The 20,730-nt window shown below is 38.8% G+C and overlaps 1 protein-coding gene across 1 annotated transcript; it reads right to left on the minus strand.

The window, feature by feature from the left end:
• Positions 1-4,070: 4,070 nt before the first annotated feature.
• Positions 4,071-8,404, minus strand: LOC109042397 (uncharacterized). Its single transcript, XM_019059098.2, has 3 exons — positions 8,289-8,404; positions 6,441-6,612; positions 4,071-4,519 (listed from the first exon to the last, which is right to left on the minus strand). Exons 1-3 carry the CDS (start codon positions 8,328-8,330, stop codon positions 4,086-4,088), a joined length of 648 nt encoding a protein of 215 aa, XP_018914643.2. The 5' UTR covers positions 8,331-8,404; the 3' UTR covers positions 4,071-4,085.
• Positions 8,405-20,730: the final 12,326 nt, after the last annotated feature.

The raw sequence follows: 20,730 nt of genomic DNA on the forward strand, positions 1-20,730 counted from the left end.
GCCATCTTTTTATATTATTGCAATTTCCAAGTTTTGCACACACTGAATACCCAAAGGACCTTATTCAAAATCGGTCATTTTGAACCTCGGTCAAATCGTCGCCTACCTGACATAAGGGCGTAACTACACTTTGCAATGGACCCTGTCCTCCTTACATTTTTATGCTTTTCTGGGTTCATTTCAATGTGTGGTTACGCCCTTATGTTAGCCAAGCGAGGAAATTTTCGACATTTTTTTCGGAGTTGATAGAAGGTCACTGCCAGAGTTCAAACCACTGACAATGTTTGACACCGGACGATTAGGGAGAGAGGAAGGGGATCAAAGTTAAACCTTTAACTTGAAATATCCTGTGAAGTTCGTCGTAAAGAAATGATCTTGGTCCAAAAAGTTAAGGCACGTCATCGGTTTTATGCTGATTTTTAAGAAATTGGTCCATTTTGAAATTTTCATCCATTGTTGCCCGTTGATTCGAACACGGTATCTTCCGATCATGGAATAAGCACTAAAACCATAACCGAAGGCCGAAACATGTAATCAAGTTCGGATATCCTAGAAAAATGTTGCTAAACAATTACCGGTGTGCATACAAGTGTACTTGTGTGCGTGTTAATTTTTTTTTTTGTTAATTTTACTTGATTTGCCTATTCTTTATTATGAAACAGACCAGTGTCATAGCCTTTGCATGAAACATTATTGTAAGAGGTCAATACGAGATACATATAATTTGATAGGCTAGTTTCCTCAATTAGAAAATGTTTAATCTTATAAATAACAGAAATCACGTGGATATGGGGGATATGTAATAAGAAAGTAAACCGCAAGATGTGAACGGTAAAAAATGAAAAAAATTGCGCAGTAATTGGTATTTGGTGGTTATGTTTTTGCAATAATGAATAAATGTAGGGTAAAAAACTATTTCCTCATTTAGTGTGGAATGTCCCCCTCCTATGTCTAAAGTCACAGTAAGTTAATGTGAGAGGCTACACTAAACTCACAATACTGAAACAAAATGTAGCATTGGATCTCACGTCGTCGATTATTGATCTGTTTAAGATTAATTCCATAAAATAGATAAATGAAACGGCAGAATGAATTTGTTAAATCGAGCGAGTTCCTAAAAGAGTGTAAACTAATTTCGCCTTGGATAAAACATTCAGGATGCACGTGTACAAGAAGTTGCCGCTGCACAAGTTTGAAGGCGCTTCATTCTACGTGTCTATCCTCTGAGCATTGCGGGACACCCCACGAGAAAGCCCCATCGCGTTAATAGATTGAAATCGCTCGAATAGATTGGAACGAACTGAATTTCTAACATATGAAAGCTTGAAAAGGTAGGAAATTCCAAGAAATTTCTTTTTTTAAGCAGTAAGCCTGAATTTCTTTTTGATGTTCAGGCGATATATGTTCATTTAGCCTCGGCTCATGGCACCACACAACAAAAAAGATTGCATTTTGTTACAGGTCATGGAAGTCATGTTGGCTAAATTAAACAAGGACAATTAGTGTGGCATAATGCAATAACAATTATTGCGCAGTTAGCCATAGTTTCTGAAATGGCCTACCGACCAACTTCCGCGAAAAAATTTGTCATGGCTAACTGCGACAAAAATTGTTGAATTTTGCCACACTAATTTTTCTTGTTTCATTTAGCCAGACAGCACCTATAATCTGCGGCAAAATGCAACACTTTTTGTAGCGTGGCGCCACGAGTCAAGCCTAAATTAAATGCAATCGTTCAAGCTTGCAGTAGAATCTAGAAATATCATTCAGAAAATTCTTATGTGGTTTGACCCACAATCCGAGTAAATATCATGTAGAAGTCACGGCGACCTATAAAACGATCAAAAGCTGCGAGAAAGGTTGATATCGTCATTTTAGAACCAGTTCCAAATGAACAGTCATTGTTAGGAGGCAGATAAAGAGGCATATGTAGGATTTTTTTGAGTCATTCTGATGAAATGAAAAAAAAAATTTGTATGTATGTCCGGTGAAAAAATTTCCAAACTGAAATACAGCTATACTTCAGAGTAAAAGCGTTTACAGAGAGGATGAAACTTAACGGTTGCGTCTAAAAATCTATCCATCTCTAGATTAAAAAATGATTTTTAGACTAATGTGATCATTAATTACTCTATGAAATTCGTCAGGGTTGCTTATCTTTGTTTTATAGGAGGGTGAGATTCTGTTGGAATAGTGCAGTGAACAGTCGTCGATTGCTCACAAATATAGAATTGGACCGATGGGGTAAAATCGTCGTTCGCCAACTGACCTGACGTACAAAGTCTGTTCCTCACGTCAACCTCATGTTCTCCCGTATGCACTCGACAATTTCATGTTCTTATGTTCCACATTCAAACAACATTATTTATTTTACTTTATGATAATACTTTAAAATAGTAGCGAGAAAAACTGATTTGCACGAGTTTTTAGAAAATAATTTTTTCCAGTGTCTTTATCAAAAACAGTTTGCCGCAATGTCTTGAAGCGAATATCTTATTTTGCAAACAAAGCAGCTATTTTCCGAGGCGCTTTTTTCCGTTTCTCTCAAACAGTGGAAGGACGTCGCAAAATTTCAATGACTGCTCTGAACGAAGTATTTAGAATTTTTAATATCAGAACGTGATCATCCGAGGGAAGGAAATTCTCCAGCGAGTCATTTGAAAGTTGCGAAAGGCAACATCTTGTGGGAGCACTGAAAGAGAAACAAAAAGGAAAACCGCGGCAAGAAAAATATTTACTCAGGGAAAAATAAGAATATTTAGCTGGGTCAGATAAGGTTCATCGCGATGATGGAATCGCAAAATCGAGATAAACATTCGCGGGAAAGATGTGTTGACCCAGAGGCAGCATCGGCATTTTAATTAAAAATTACTTCGGTTGAAGGCAAATGCTCCGCAACCCATCGGCTTTGCTTCCGCACACTGTGCTTTTAACAGGGTTTCAAGATTGCTCGTCATGGAGAAAAATATCTACGTCCGAAATGCACCAGAAAAAACGAAGGAAAAGTGGAACTCACGTTTGCATCATTTGTTGGTTGGTTTATTTGTTTGTTTGTTTACTTGTCTGTTTTTTTGTTTTTTCTTGTGTATAAGAAAATAGTTACTTCTCGTTGAGTACGCAGGAAAGGGTGCGGAATTTGGGCCCACATAGCAAACTCAAAATTTCATGTAGACACAATTGTAGTTTTTTTTTTTTTTACTACTACAAAATGTAGACACAAATTGAAAATTGAATCCATACGTAAGAGGATAGCGTTTTTCCTTTGCATAAAATCAAAGCTTACAAGAGAATTTAAGTCTATTCGAGTCAAATTGAGCATGAAACTATCCTCTGTAAGCTTTGCGATGGAATGTAATTTTTCCTGTACGCTGATATCGTTCTTAATGGGTTCGCAAGTTTTATGAATTGAAGGAAATTTCATTTTTCTTGTTACCGATGATTCATCGAATGGATAATTAATAGATATTGTGCGAATAATTGATTTCTCTGAGAAGCTTCTGAATTCACTGCCTTTTATGCAACATTTAAATGTTACTTTTATAAATGTTCGTAGGTAAAAATTTTGGTGGTTTTTGATATTCTGAATGTACTCTGCGTACATTTCTAATATAAAAACATGCCTGAAGGAAGTTTCATTTTCACCCTATTAGGTGGTCCATTCTACAAAAACATATTGGCACCACCGATTATTTTCTTGCCAAGTTTCTTTGAAAGCTCAATCGAAGCCGAAAAGAGTACCCTGTCAAATCTATCAAAGAGTTCACCTCAACGTAATTAGTTATCGATTTCATGCGGAAGCTGAGAAAACCAATAAATACACAAATACTGAACTGATACGTTGTGGTTGAGTGTGCGTAAGAGGTTCCTATTTGATATTGAAATTTCCAGGCATCCGAAATGTTATGTTCTTGGTTTGACCCTATTTTTACGCTGAGCATGAAACCCTCCACCCCTTGTCAAACTTGGTCAAGAATTTGTAAAAACCCACGCCTTAGAGCGTTACACAATTTATGGACATCCCCTGTGCAGAACTGAAGATTTTTATAAGAAAGACTGACATTATTGCATGATACTTTTGATGTAATTTATTTCTGAAGATTACAGTCAGCATTAATTGAAAACTGTAAGTGAACTACTCGTAACTGCGAACAAAGGGTCCAATTTTCCGGTTTTTTCTCTTGAGGTCCAACTATTTCACGGGGTCCAAAAGGGTATGTTGTGCGGCGGACTCTTGGAGGAGTCCCGCGATATCGACCTTGACAACTGCTGCGTCTCGCGGAATGAGGGGAGGCTGATGGGAGTGATGGGGTCTTAGCTTGAGGTGCCTTCTGACCAAAGGTATCGCGCAAGGTGTCCAAAAATCCATAATGACGATCTTTCAGGCTGTCAAAAGATTTCCGATATCGCGTGAACGGAGATTTGTTATTCGGGTCGGCCCGGCGCTTGATGTTGAAGTCCGTGAATCCTGCCACCTCCTTGTATACCGCGTCAACCAGGGCGTCAGTCATTTTATCCAAACCTGGAAAGAAAACGAAGTAATTGAGCCAGAAACAAAGCAAGATCCTCCACAAACCTCTTGGCGAAAGGTGAAAAATTTTATTTTCGGGGATTTAGCATTTCCTTATGGACAATCATGAGGCAGCAACATTGTAACATCTGAAATGTGCTTTCATACATTCGATTGCCGACCAGGACCCATTTTAACCGACCTCATGCACTCGGGTCAAATCGACCCAAGTCATGCTAAAAACACGTAGCTCGCGTGTTGTACGGGGCCGGTACGTACGAAAATAATCAGACGTCAAATAAAAAAAATAGAAAAATCGAGGGTCAGGTTTTTTTTTGACAACCACCCCGAGAAATCTCAAGCCAGTTCGAATTGAGCCTACTACTTTTTCTAGAAGAGTCACGGTGCCGGTACATACTAGATCAAGATATAGGTCTACAAATACATAAAAAAAGAATCAGACATCAAATTGAAGGAAAAAAATAAAACAAATCGAGTATCAAAACAGCTGAAGATAGGAGAGACGTAATCGGGATTCGTTTTTTTAAATTTTTCTTCTGTATCTGAGCGACACATTATTGGCAGGATAGAGCGAATTATTGCGAGTTCACGCATTGCGCCGTTGCGCCTTCAATTTTGCAAATATGTAACACGGACATCCATCAAGCACGAATAGTTGTATCTCTGCGCCGTCATCAATGCGCGTCTTTTCCCTTGTTCTACTTCCATGTTGTGTTGGTTCCGTTTGTCTTGTTTACTGTGGTGCTTCAAGGGCTGCATGAGCACAGCCGAGGATAGGAAAGACGTAATCAGGCCTCGTTCTTTAACATAACTCCCAAATCTAAGAGACACATTATCGGTGGCATAAGACGGAGCGTTGCAAAATCACTCCTAGCGTCATTTCGCCTTCAATTTTGCAGATGCAACATGGACAGTCATCAAGTATGAATAGTTGTATCTCTGCGCCGTCATCAACACACGTCCTATCCTTTGCTTTATTTCCATGTTGTGTTGGTTCCATTTGTCTCATTTTTAGTGGTGATTCAGAGGCTACGTGAGCAACACAGGCAAAGATAGAAAAGACGTAACCCGACCTCGTAATTTAAATTTCCTCCTGAGTCTGAGCGACACCTTACTAGTACTTACTAGCAGCATAGAGCGGAGAGAGTATCGCGAGTTCGCGCCTTGGGCCATCGCACCTTCAATTTTTCATTGAGTTGCATTGCATTGAGAAATTAATTGCATGGAAGTGATGGCCAATGTAGGCCGAAACGCGTCAGTTTTGGATGAAAAATTCTGACCAGTAAGTGGCTTTAATATTTTAATAGTTTATTAATTCAATTTTGCAGATGCAGCATGGATATCCAGAAAAGGTAAGTTTAAATTCGCTCAACATATCTTATGATGAATGTCTAAATCAATAATCATTTGAGGGGGGGGGGGGGGGCATGTTTAGAGGTCTCACAAGCGCCTTAAAGGACGCACGTCTAAGAATTGGTGTTTTGGTGAGAGTTGGTTGTGTCAGGGGATTTAATTTTGACGACTACCCCTAGAAAGCTCAAACTTGATGAAATCGACCCCACTCTCGCCAGTAAGTTACCGGAAAGGTAAAAGTTTAAAACAAATTTTGACTTTCCTTCAAAAACAAAGGAATAACATAGATAGTATACTTCAAAAACTATCAAAATGAATGTATTTAAATACGGGTCAATTTGACTCTATTTGGAACTTTCCGCAAGAAACAAGTTTTGGTCATTTCAGGGTTACATCATACATTTCATCCATGCGAGTGCCGAATATTTCACCTAGAGCGTCAAGATCATTGAGTTCCTTTATAGCTAGCACACTTTGCTACAATATAAACGGTAACTATTACTGTAACAAAACTTAACCGTAAAAGGTGTAGGAAATAATTATGGTAATAAAATCGAACCTGGATATTTATCGGTGAGTTTCTGCATCTGCTTCTTCAATTCTTCTCCTGAGTTTTTCAGATTCTCCAGATTTTTTGCCATTCGCTCCTTTTGATCCTCCGTTAAAGGCCCTTTTGGTTCCTCTTTGTATCCTTCATCGTCGGATGAACTTAGTGGCGCGGCCAAAAGTGCCTGCATGCAAATTAAATTTTATTTTTTCAATTAGGTTTCATTTTTTTTTCGACGGGAATCATAGGGGCTTTGTTCAAATTGAATTTTAAATAATCACTAATAAAACCCCTAGGCCTTTTTCACCACTGAATGTTTGACGAGTTCCTTAATGATACGAGGGCTGTTCCAAAAGAAACCGGACTTTTGTCATAGAAGGCGAAGCGAGCGTCGTAATGAAGTTTTCTTGGGCTTGTTTGAAAGCTGATAACCTACTGGAGATGCTTGTTTTTACAGAATGCAAAAATTCGTCTTGGTAAGGAAACTACACGCTTTGGAATAAAGGAAAGTCAAACTCGAGTTGCGATTTTTGTCTTTATTTCAAAAGGAATTTGGATACAACTTAAAAAAAATAAACCCAGGTTTTAAGTTAAAAACTTTGTTGCTCCCTCATTCAAATGCTTAAAAATGAGGAAATTAACATTTTAAGCAGCTTACCAAGTCATCACCTATCCCCTTCAAAATACTCGCCAGCTTTGTCGATGCATTTTTGCCGCACCGTTTCTTCAATTGGAAGAAACACTGTTGGAAATCCTCAGGTTTGAATGATCGCAATTCCTTCAAGGTGTTCTCTTGAATTTCCGGAATGGTTTGAAAACGTCGACCTTTCAAGGTAGATGTAAGTCGTGGAAATAAGAAAAAATCACACGGAGCCAATTCCTGGTTTCTGCATCACGATAATGCACCTGCCCATGCATCCCTCCAAATTCGCGAATTTTGCGCAAAGAATGCCATGAGTGTCCTCCCTCATCCCCCTTATTCACCTGACCTGGCTCCGTGTGATTTTTTCTTATTTCCACGACTTACATCTACCTTGAAAGGTCGACGTTTTCAAACCATTCCGGAAATTCAAGAGAACACCTTGAAGGAATTGCGATCATTCAAACCTGAGGATTTCCAACAGTGTTTCTTCCAATTGAAGAAACGGTGCGGCAAAAATGCATCGACAAAGCTGGCGAGTATTTTGAAGGGGATAGGTGATGACTTGGTAAGCTGCTTAAAATGTTAATTTCCTCATTTTTAAGCATTTGAATGAGGGAGCAACAAAGTTTTTAACTTAAAACCTGGGTTTATTTTTTTTAAGTTGTATCCAAATTCCTTTTGAAATAAAGACAAAAATCGCAACTCGAGTTTGACTTTCCTTTATTCCAAAGCGTGTAGTTTCCTTACCAAGACGAATTTTTGCATTCTGTAAAAACAAGCATCTCCAGTAGGTTATCAGCTTTCAAACAAGCCCAAGAAAACTTCATTACGACGCTCGCTTCGCCTTCTATGACAAAAGTCCGGTTTCTTCTGGGACAGCCCTCGTACAGTCCATTTTTGATTTTTTAGAACCAGGTTTTATTAAATCCAGCAGAGTTTTTTGCAACAAGTTGATCTTCTTGTTTTGCAAGTTCGTGCTCGAAAATAGTACGTAAAGGTGTCCGGCATTTTCATTTAGCAAATTGCAACAAAGAGAAACAACTTGGAATTATGTCTTCATCATGATTAAGACTATGTTTCCTATATTTTTAAATCTTTTTGAATAGAAGTAGTTTTCTTGCACTCAAAAATTATTAAACACATTATTGTTTTTCCTTGTAAGCTCAAAGCGTTTGTCATGTTCTCATACCAAATATAGTATTGTTGAATTGACTTACTTGAATGCATATTGTCATGAGTAAAACTACACGAAAATCCATGATTTCTGGCGGCTCGAAAACTCCTGCACCCTTCGTGTCAACTTTCTACCCCGCTCTGGTTACTTGCGTGAGAGGAGAGTACCGATTCGCGAAAAGCTTCCCTGTTATATAGAGGTTCCGCGTAGGCAGGATTGCGTGCAATTTTCAATTGTGCGCACTTCGAAAATTCGCGGAATCGTGTGGCATCATTCGATTGAATTAATGACGGCAATGAGAAATATCACACTTACATTTGCCGTTCGTTATATGTAGGGTGTCCCAGAAGTAAGAGAACTGATGCTGAAATTTCAAAACTAATGGCGCCATGAACCTGATTTTGAATCTCAATTATTGATGAAAACTGCCGCCTACGAGTTTTGTATGTAATTTTATTTAAACCAATATTTGTCCAGATATCTTTCCTAGTAATTATCAAATTTGTCAATTCCAGAGATTTCAGATGTCGCAAAATGGCTGCCGATATCGTGGACATCAGACTAAGTCGGGCGATCCCTACGTCAATTGTAGGGTGCAGAATAATTGTGATTCCTCAGTGCGTTCGGTTAGGGCTCCAGTATTTGCACTTAATTTTAAATTCGGATTTCTTTGCGACTGAATTAAAAGAAAAGAAAAAAATTGTTGGAAAATACATTTTTGATTTAAAAATTACATGATACATCTGATAGGAACGAGAATCTAAAAAGAAGGAGAAAAAATCGAAAAAATCGAGTTGACTATCGAGGGGATTTTTAGTGATAATTGAGAAGAACAATAATTCCAGAAAGATGTGCCAGGAAATAGACATTTATTAATGCAAAAATGCAGTGAAGAGAGTTGAGAATACTTTGATATATATTCCTTGTCCCTCAGATAGGTCTATAGAGTAGCGGAAACGAAGATTTAAACTCACCCGAAAATGCATTTCTGTGAAGAACTCGTAGGTGGCAGGATTTCATCAGTTTCAGATATTGGCATAATTTAATTTATTCATCAGTGAATGAAATGATCTTAGTTTCAACTGATAGCTTCAGATTCGGACGTATATCTGCCAAACGGAACTATGTGCATCAAGACATGAGCCCTGAGACCCATAACGATTTATGCATAACAGAGCTCACGTATAATGCACATAGTTCCGTATGGCAGAAATACGTCAATTTGATATTTAAAATGGAAAGCCCGTGTGCATATTTAACACATTTACTTTTGAAATTGGCAGCATCATAGCTCTTACTTTTGGGACAACCTATGGAATTTCCATTAGGGTATGAAGCATAATAAAGTAGTATGAGAGAGGTTGCATTCAAGAATATGGAGTAAAAGCGGAAAGTCCGCACTATCGAGTTTACAGGCGTTCTCCACTTGTGAGTTCTGACGATAACTATGTAAGGGACGCAAATTCTTTTTAAATCATAATTATCGTGTAAGTATCAAGTGGCTATACTAATTCGTGATCGTAACATAAAAAAAGTTAAAATGATCAACTATAAGCACGATGATTTTTGGACATGCATGTTTTTATTGAATTGAGTTAGAATGTAAACTCAAAAGTTCAAATACCAACATGATCAGAAGTGATCATGAAATGATGATGTAGGTTCAAGATGATCGGAAATAACACTGGCCTCGTATCTTATGAAAGAAAGGCTCATTATTTCAGTCGTGCAACGGCATGCACAGACCAACGACCACTTCACTTACCCGATCATATCGAATTTAAATAAAAAGAGACAAAAGTGAGATCACAGCGAAGCGACGCGACGTTAGCTCACCAAATGAGCATTCAACCTGAAATAATTTGTTTACTTAACTTAAATTTGTATTCACGTATACTTAAATACTGGAGGACACTTCGAAAAGCCACCTTCAACGCTCGTTCATTCAGAAAGTTTAGGGAACTTTGAAGAAGTCGACAAGAATACTTGAGAGACATCTTTTAAATTATGTTAATGACTCAAACGACGAGTCGCTACATAAAGGATAAACTTACTAGCGGTAGAAATCGAATGCATTTTCCGTTCGTTCTTTTCAACTTGTCTTGAATAAACAGCTCCGACAAACGAAGCAGATTCTGTGAAAAGCTGTAAAGACTCTAGAGGGATGAAAAAAAATAATCTTTCGTGGTGGAAAGTTGTCTCCTCGAAGGCGCTAAAAATAAATTATTCATCTGATAAAATAGCAAAAGAATACAAAGAATTTGTCTGCATTGATTTATTAAATAATGCAACTTAATCTGGAAGGTGTTTCATCTCATGAATGTCGAAGCTAAAGTTCCTTGTTACAATATTGGAGTGACATCCAAGAATCGTTGCCATAATCATTCAAAAATAGCTGCCCCGTTTTATGTATATTGGAACCCTAAGTATAGAATTATTTTGATAGTAACGAAGTGATGTAAAATCTCAAGTTTCCAGCACAAGTTTTTGGATGGGAGAGGGGCATGTTCTCTCATGGAATTTCTCCTCTGAAATTTCTTATCACTCTCCAATATTTTATTAAGCATCTTCCTATCCAACATTCCTTCATTGCGAAACCAGATATCAAATAATTCCCAATTCTCTTCAAGCTATTGAGGGGAAATCAACGAAAGTACTCAATGCTGACAATAATCAAGTTGGCAAAGCTAATTAATTGAAATGTTGGAAAATTACCAGTGCCGTGGCGTGCTACGCCACGGATTACGCCACGCCCGTGCGTGGATTGCTCTGCCACTTTAATCGATGGAAAAGGTTCGACAAGCAGGGTGTCAAGGGGAACACCTTAGTAATCGATTCTTCACCACATCTTCAAATGGGGAAGTATTGATAACTATTATTCACGCTTCGCCATTGAAAATTACGCCATACGTTAAGGAGTAGACTTCGAAAAGATAAAAAAAAAGGCCTTTAAGGGTAGTTTGATAGCACCATGAATAATGTTATGAAAATCTACATTTCTAAAGATGTATACAAATATTAACACCTGCGTAAATTTGGTCATTTTTTTCATTTTTAATTATTTTTATTTTCAATATCAAAAAGCTTATTTTGTCATATTAGCTCCATTTTTACTTTCTGTATTTCACTTTTTGTGCATTTGCGTTCATTTCTGAAAATTTAATTTTGTCGTGCTTTGATCTAAGGCGAATACTACGTCACAATGTCGAGCTACTTTAAAAGGTTCTTTAATGCTGATACATCCAACTTGGCTAATGCACGCGAAATTGAATTACTCTCGAGTGAGAGTGCAGTTCAGCAACGCATATTAAGCGCTTGAACCTTTCCGGACCGGAAAATTGGTGCCCTTCATTCGGTGTAGGTTCGGATTTTTGAAACTGGATGCGCACCAAACCCGCGGGCGCCATATCCTTGCAAACCTGACACCTCCTGTTGTCTGTAATTTATTCGCTGGCTGAAATTACAGCACTCCTCTTCTGCACTAGTCGAAAGCCTTATTAATTAGGCCTGGAATTACTTAACTTTAAGTCCACACCCCGTGGTGCTTTAATGGTGCCGAGAGTATTTGTCTAGATCATTATCCTATTGCTCGCATTCACACTATCTCCTTAACGTAACGGCGTAACATGCACCCTATTTCGCTGAAATGACACGTATCTCTACTCTTGCGTTATCGAGATTCACCCTTTTTTATTCCTTTCTCTCGGCTTTTTATTGATATATCTTTTCTTTTTTGCTTCACTCGGGTTGTGATGCAAGTGAATCCCTTGCGCTGGATCATTTGAACAGAAAAGGTATATCAGTTTCTTCTAATTTAGACCAATGGAGAATTTGCATGCAAATTTTTTGTTCCTTCATCTGAAATTGCGTAAAGAGCTGATTTCAAAGTATTTTTTTAATTTTTTTCTGATATGGGAAATAGTATACAAATAGATATAAAAGTGAGAAAATGAGACGCCTAGTGATGTCATCTGGCGGCATTTCCCATTTCAACACACGCATTTTAGCAGATTAGATTATTTCGTCATATCTTCTCCAATAACTGTTCAATTCATGAAGCAAAGGTATTTAGTGTGTTCACTCGTGTTCAGTTCACTCAGTAATGTCCACTTAAACACAAAATTCATCAAATTTCAGACACCTGCAAATTCTCCATTGCGTTATCACTGCACTCTCACCGCCGATAAGCTTCATTTTCCCCTGTTTTATAAATACAATATTCAAGTATTGGTGGGCTGTAATTCAACAAGAATAAGAACTTTTACAACAACTCTTAGAAAAGCTCTTTAAGTTTGACAACTTCCTGAGCTCTTATGCCGACATCCTAGACAACGTGAACGATTGATGATGTAACTAACTATACCTATTTACCTTTGAATGAACTTATGACCCCTCGAGGTTTCAGGGCATTTTGTCAACGAATTTTGTCCGCGCACCTTTTTTGTCCAGTAGTACACCCACACATAAAATAAGCAGCAGTGACTTGGTCCAAGCGTTATATTTTAGTCGGTAGGGAAAATTATATTGACGGTATGGAAATGAGAAATCGAGAGAGAAGGAGGTGTTGTTATGGTTGCTCATTTTCTAAATGAAATGTTATGAATTTCTCCTTTGAATCATCTTTTTAAATTGTCATTGGTGAATATTTGGTTTTATTTCTATCCTTAAAATATTGAATGTAAAATATACCTTATATATGTATAATTACTTTTTTTTAATTTTTGGCGCGTATACGTAGTATACCGCCTTTGCGATCGTTTCGACCCCCCCCCTCGATACAATAACCGAGTCCCCTAGTTCCTTACCGAAAAGTGACTACCGCGAACTTCTGAGATTTTCCAAAGCGTGTAAAAAGTTTACTAATCCGTCAATAATAATGATTAAAATTTGTTTCTCATTCTGGGGCTCGCTAGTTTATGTGTAATGAATACCAAGAGTCTACGTTTCTTGGTTTTTTTTAAAAAAACCTTAGAATGGGGCGCGCTGATTTAAAATATGCATATATAAGCGGAAGCAAGCGAACTGATCCGAGGATGGCTGACCAGTTCGGCACTCCTTGAATGAGAATTTCACTCACTCCGTTTTGTTCACAACGTTGCTTTGACATATCTCCACAACACTGTTATCCTTTTCAAAAGTTGGTACTCCTTGCTCTGATAGCCGGGGCCACCAGGATAGTGGTAAGTGCAATCTGTGATGGGCCTCGAGACTCATTAGACCATTTGCTAAACGTGGCTCATACAGGAGTCCACTAAGCCCTCTCGTCCCCACGCTCCTGATCACTGCGTCGGCGTCACGAAGAACAATGGGCCTTGGGTCCCAACGCGGCCGATACCCGTACCCCAATTACTCACGCTTCATTAACCATTTCACCGTCACGCTAGGATTCATCCAATTTCAAAAAAAATTGTTTCGCATGTATTTAGCAATTTTTTCCTTACTCTCCGTTAAAACACAAATAAAAAGAGACCTCATTCATAAAAATCGGCCGAATAGAAGAGAAGTTACAGTAATCGAAATCCGAAGAAATCAACAAAACCTCGACTCCTCGATACGAAAAATAAAATGAAGGGGAAAAAAAGAAAGTATAAATTACAATTAAATATAATTGATCTCAAATTTGACAAACAATTCATTTATATACCTAACGCTGAAAAAACTGGGAGAAATTACAAAAAATTTGCCTCTTGCAAGGGGCTTCTTTGTAAGAATTTTGACCTGAAGACAACGGTCGAATAACAGCAGTACTCCATACAATACACGGTGTGCCTGAACGAGTTAAACATTTTTCATACGTCCAAATCGAAAAATCTTTATATTTTTAACTACAATGTTTCTTGAATCGTTTAAGCAAAAAAAAAAAAAAAAAAAAAATTCCGTCGAGATTCTGGAACGCAAAGACGCTTTAAAAGTATTCTGGGCTATAATAGCTAAATCACCGTAATAAATTCGTTATATTATTAAAAAGAAATTGACTCCATAGTTTAATTCCTTAGTTTCTTGAATACGATTATTTTAAGCACTTAAACATTTATACCACCAATTTTAGCCATGGGGTGATTTCCTGAGAGCCGATAATATCACGAATTTCTCATAGAACCCCTCAACAGTGGCTTGCTTTTTTGGCAGCCGATTCGGCCATCGAACCGGAGTTTAAATGGAAGCTGATAATAACCCAAAGCTCTGAGAAAAATTTTGAGATGAGTATAAGAACGGTTTGTTGTAAGTAGCGAGGAGAGGCGGGCAAAGCGGCTAAAATCCTATCTAATTTTTACAGTTTTTCTGTTGAATTAATGTTGCCGCGGGCTTCTGACTGTCCACACATAGTTCTGTTCAGCATATCGATACATAAGTATTTACATTTTACATACGTAGAATCTAATTTTCACGTCGGGGAGTTGACATATTTTGATTTTTTCGATTTTATACGGAAAATTGATGGTTTTTCGGATTGAAATTATTATTGTTTCATGAAAATAAATGCACCCAAAATGACTATAGCATATTGATTCTTACACATTTGCACTCACAAAATTGGTTGGTAAATTCAACGAGTGGGTGCATCGACCTGTATATCAAGTTTCTGCAATTTTTACGGCAAATCAGTAGATTTTCGGGATGTAGATTGCTTACTTTCAATTCATGAATGAATAAAGCAACGACATGGTTGAACTTCTTTGCATGGAAAGACGTTTAAAATAACAAAATCAAGACGTATTTAATGCAATTGCATTTTATCGAGTCAATTTCTTTTCAATATATAACGGATTTTTACTACCGGTGATTTGGGTATTTTAGCCCCAAAATACCTTTAAATCCACTTTATCTTCTAGGAGTTCGACAGAATTTTTCCTTTCTTCGCTTAAATTATTCCGTAGCACTTTTCTTCAAGAATCTGATAAGATTTTGCTGAGGCAGATCAAAAAACTTAAATTCGATCGAATAGCTTTCTACTTTCACAATACACGGTCTCGTCAAGGTGCGTCTTTGACCTCGCAGTGTTGGATCGTGAATTCTCTTTTTATGCTGTTTGCCTATTTTGAAATCTCTGTAAATGAAACTAAAGGGGTTGATATGTGCGAGTTAATGACGCGCCTTATCAACACATTGTGTTGGAGTTCACTGCTTGTTTTTTTTTATTTTTTCTTTACGAAATTATTACTTCATTTTGAAAACATTTATATTTTTAAAACGTGACAAACATTTGTAAAACCTTTTCCAAGTGACATTAATCTCAATGAGCTGCAATTGTGCCGACAGGAACTGCAAAAATGAATAAAAGAGGAAAAAACCGAGAAACACGTAATCTTTAGTTTTAACCCATTTGTACATCGATCTTTTAGAGTCAAATACGTCAAATTTTGAGCGTTTGGTTGCGCGTACACCTCGCTGCAGCACAATGAAAGCACAAAATGTAAAAGAAAAAATTAAAGTGCTCTGGAAATCGTTAAATTTCACACGAAACCACCAATATTTAAATAAAAACTAATTATATTATTATTCTTCTTTGATAAATTGATACACATTTTTTTTTCATCAATTTAAATGAGAATAATCAATGCAGAGTATGCAAACATTTCAAAATCATGAGTTAAAAAACGCTGACTATGCGAGTACAAATATTAAAGCCGAACAGAGCAGAGCGGCGTGCTGCCAGCACGAGAGGCTCACTGGCGCCTACAAACCTAAGTGGATACTTCACGCATTGCACAATGCTTGAAGTATCCACTTGGGTTTGTAGGCGCCAATGCGCGGTTCGCGCTGGCCGCCCGCCCGCCGTGTGGCGACACCTGAAGCAACTATTTCACAACAGAGGAGTTGCACAGTATTATACGAAATTGAACGTATATTTGAAAAATAATTATGTCCTGTTACAGCAAAGAGGCGTAGAGAGTTTTAGTGAATTTTGTCTCATGGAATTGACGCTCCCCTATTTTTACCAAAACTCACAACTATATATTATTCTCCGTTGGACCAAACCGACAAAACAAAAAAACAAGCAAACCCTCATTCTTCCATGACATTATACATTTTCATCCATAAAAACGTCGTGATAAATTGTCGTTTGTATCTACATGTGGGCCAATTAACTTTGGGTCTCAACTGGCACGTGGACCAAAACTTCCGTGCCGAAAAAACGCGTGGACGTAAATTACTGGAAAAAACAGGTGCGCGGACAAAAAATCGTTGACGAAATGTCCTTCACTGAAAAAAAAAAATTTCGGTGTATTTACTAAAAAAAGGGTAAAATTACCAAGAATTCAGGGTTCTATTTGATCCCAGTTTTTTCTTGGTAAAATTACCATTAATTGAATTGGTAATTTTACCGGAAATCTAGGCAAAATTATTGAACTTTCTCGATAATTTTACTGGACCTTGGTAAAAACGCCAATATTTTTTATCGACTGTGGTAAAATTACCGAGATAAAACGGCAAAGTTACCGGGAATTGATTACCAATAAAAGTGGTATTCCTACCTGAAAAAAACAGTAAAAATACCGCTTTTTAGGTAAGCTTACCAGTCTGTATTGTTAAATTTACCAATAATCGGTAAAACAAGTGAGATGGTAAAGGTACCAACGGACCTTGGTAAAAACGCAGAGAATTTTTTTTCAGGGTATAACCCCACTCGACCTCTTTCTCGCGGCTCTGTGAGTTGTTCCCTCTTAACCAAATGTAATGAAGGCGCAAATGTTTTTAAGAGCAGGTTGAACTTACCTCATGGTGCTATCGCAACAGGTGAATTCATGGCAGGAATTTTTCTATCTTAGCAGTGCTGTGTATCTCCGTTCAATCTGCATTAAATCGATACATGCAGATCCAAGAAGTCATGAATCCTGGCATCCGCTAAAAATAATGGCTCATAGCTATTTGAGTTTCCACCTATTTTGCACGGCGAATGTCAAAATTATTTGAATACGTTCCCCGCAAAAAAGGCGTAAGTCCAAACACCTACGCATCACGCTGGGCATTATTGATAACGGTTGTCCAAGCTTATGCGTTTTCGGACTTGCGCCATTTCCGCATGTCTCGATTCAATTACTAAACACATTGTTCCGAATGGCGAGGCCTCATCTAGGACTCCCGCGCTTAAAGCTCATCTCCGTTGCTGAGTTGCCTCGAAAATCAAAAATTTCGCACCTGGGGCCTGGGAAGGGCCGAGAGTCGACTCAATCCAAATGCTATCGAATCATGAGCCTCGTGGTGTTCATGATTTTCGCAATTTACGGTCCACGAGTTAACGCGGGCCGCGTCGGTTGGTTTTCAGGCTTCAACCGCGTTTCAGGGATATTAGCTCATGTGGCACTGTCAAGCTCAACGATTAGAGCCCCGATTAATCTCTAGGCGCGAGTTGAGACCGGATTTAGGGCGCGAGGAAGGGGGGAGGGGCATAAACATGTGGCGGATTACATTGACAGAAGGTGACAAAGATGATGCGGCCCGGGGTTGATGCACCACGAACGTGGACAACCACGATAAAATTACTCTGCGTTGAGCCGCGAAAGGGACGCTGCGTGCCCCCCCCCCCCTCCCCCCACGATTTCCCCCCGGGGGAGGGGGGCGAAAACATGAGCGATTAGGGGTGGCGTCTCTGAATCGAGGCCGGACTGAATAATTGCCATAATTATCTTGATAAGCCGACTTGAAAAGGAGCGACTGTCGGCAGCGGAACCGGGCTTGGGCCGCAACGCGACAAATTGGACAACATCGAAATTTCGGCCGGTTCGTTGTCGCACTGCTGAAACGGGGATGAGCTCCATTCAATACACGCTCCCGGAGTTCGTGGCTATTAATCATCGGTTGCCTTTTTTATTGACTCGCCGGGTCGGACCTCGATTTCCTGGGTGAAAACCAAGGTGAAATAACGTTTTTCGCAGAGTTGGAAGTACACTGTACACACAATTTGCAAAAATACCTTTAGAGTTGCGAACGGGTGTTTTCTTCTATCATTTTACGTTAAATTTTCCCGTGTCCATCGTCTATATTTCACTTTAGTCGCTATATGTACAGTAAGCCATGTGCCCATGGAAAATTATTTGCAAAATTGTATTTATTCAAAAATTTAATTTCATGCAAAATTATTTGCAAAAATACCATTAGAGTTGCGAACGGGTGTTCTCTTCTACCATTTTACGTTGAATTTTCTTGTGTCTCTCGTCCATGTTCCATTTTGGTCGCTATATGTACAGTAAGCCATATGCTCATGGAGGTTGAGACTGAAGCAATGAACCATCGCAGTAGAAAAGTATAACTATTGCACAATTTTAAGCATCTAAGAGTCTTAAAGAAGTTAGGGGCTAATATGAAGTGACCCAACTCAGAGGGATTTATATGTTTAGGGAAAAATGGAGGATTCTTACAGGGCAAATTCGAATCTTAATAAAAAAATCCTACAAAGCTCAGCAAAAGGTAATTACAGAAGTTGAAATCAACAATTAAGACGTCGGATCACCATGTTATTCGTCGCATGCAGCCGAAAGGCTCCATGGAGGCCTAAAAGATGCAGACCATTCAGAAACGGGGAAATAATTGAATGGAGATTTTGCATGTGTGAGGAATTTGCTGACTATTGATTCTTATGTAAAAGTTCGCAAGAAACACGACTGTGCCACTGGTTTTCTCCGAAATCAACTCCCAAGCTCAAAAAAAGTTCTCAAGTTGAGGCCAAAATGAAGGGGATATCCCACGCTACCCTGAGAGTCCACCTCTACATCAAGACAAATTCTCCATGCAAAGATAGGGAGCAAATACATTGACAGGGCTGCCACTTTATTTGGGGACTCTAAAACTGAAAACAGGGCATCCCTGCTAATGTATTTGCTTCCTATCTTTACACGGAGAATTTGTCTTGATGCAGAGGTGGACTCTCAGGATAGCGTGGGATATCCCCTCCATTTTGGTCTCAACTTGAAAGCTTTTTTTGAGCTTGTGAGTTGATTTCAGAGAAAACCAGTGGTACCATCGTGTTTCTCGCGAACTTTTACATAAGAATCAATAGTCAAATCGCAAATTCCTCACACATGCAACATCTTCATTGAAGGAAAATCGCTCGGGTCAATTTTTTCAATAGTAAGAGTGAGAAATAAGACTGTCGGAACGGGTGGCTTACAGAGTGCGCGAGCAGTTACAAAGTTCGAGGCAAGTTTCAGAACATCCCCGAATAATGTCGACTCGCTCTCTCCGAAAAATTGCTGATTGTGGCGATTTTGAGCTCGGAAAGAGCGGGCAAGTTGTGAATGACTGAGCATGGACGGAAATTGAGTATCTTGACAACTGTTGAATACGCGTAAATCAAAAAGTAGAACAGGTTTACTTTCAACGGCCGTAAATTCAGCGTTTCGGCCGAAAGTTTCGGCGCGAGCGGTCGAGCGCGCGACGACGCTCTTATTTACGAGCGCGGCGCCAAGCAACGAGCTAGCAGTGCGGGGAAACGCGGACCCCGCGCCGATTCTAAGTGGCGATTTTGCAAGTTGGCAACATTGTTTCTCCTTCGTTTAAATCCATTGAAATAATCGATTTTAGGCGAGGCAAGCTATCTTGCTAGGAATCGATTGTTTTACTTACATTTAAATGGAGGAAAAACAGTGTTGCCAACTTTCAAGAATCGCCACTGCCGTGTGCGGCTAACGCATGCCACCGTGTTACCGTGCTAAGGAAGAACGCCGTATGAACATTCGAAAGTTGCCGAATTTCCTTCGACAAAATGTTTATGTTAAAGGAAAGTTATGGATATTTTTCCCTGAAATTTTCAGGAACTTTAGATGAAATTGCAAGCAAAATCATCTGAAAAATTAGAGGGGAAATATTCATAAGTTTACTAGGGAATTCGTGGTTTATCAAATGAATTTTGGCAACGCCTGAAGGTTCATACGGCGTTTTTCCTTAGCATCAAGAATCGTAACTGACATATGCGGCTGACGCATGCTACCGTCCTGCCGTGCTAAGGAAGAACGCCGAATGAACATTCGAGATATACCAAATTTCCTTTCGTAAAATATTTAAGTTCAAGGAAAGTTATGAATATTTTTCTTTGAAATTATCAGGAAGTTCAGGTGAAATTGCAAGCAAAGTTATCTGAAAAATTGGAGGGAAAATATTCAAAAGTTTACCAGGAAATTCGTGTTTTATCAAAGGAATTTTGGCAACGCCTGAAGGTTCATACGGCGTTTTCCCCATAGCTAAGGAAGAACGCTGATGGTATATAGTCCCCAGGTGAGCCCAAACTATTAAGATTAACCCACGAGGGGTCTGCGAAGCGGATATTAGAGAGGGTACCCCCTGGTCAAGCTAAAAAATGGTAGAAGTTTTCCAGGAAATTCATTTTTACTAGAGGAAATTTGACAGCCTCCGAAGGTTCACACGGCGTTTTTTCTGGGTGCGATAGTGTACCGCTGGTGGAAGTCGGCAAACGCGTATCCCGTTTGAGTGTTTGAAAATCTCCGCTCTTATTTTACTTTTTAAAGGGAGAACAAATCGACATAATT

Source organism: Bemisia tabaci, chromosome 4, assembly GCF_918797505.1.
Source record: "Bemisia tabaci chromosome 4, PGI_BMITA_v3".
NCBI classification, from domain to species: domain Eukaryota; kingdom Metazoa; phylum Arthropoda; class Insecta; order Hemiptera; family Aleyrodidae; genus Bemisia; species Bemisia tabaci.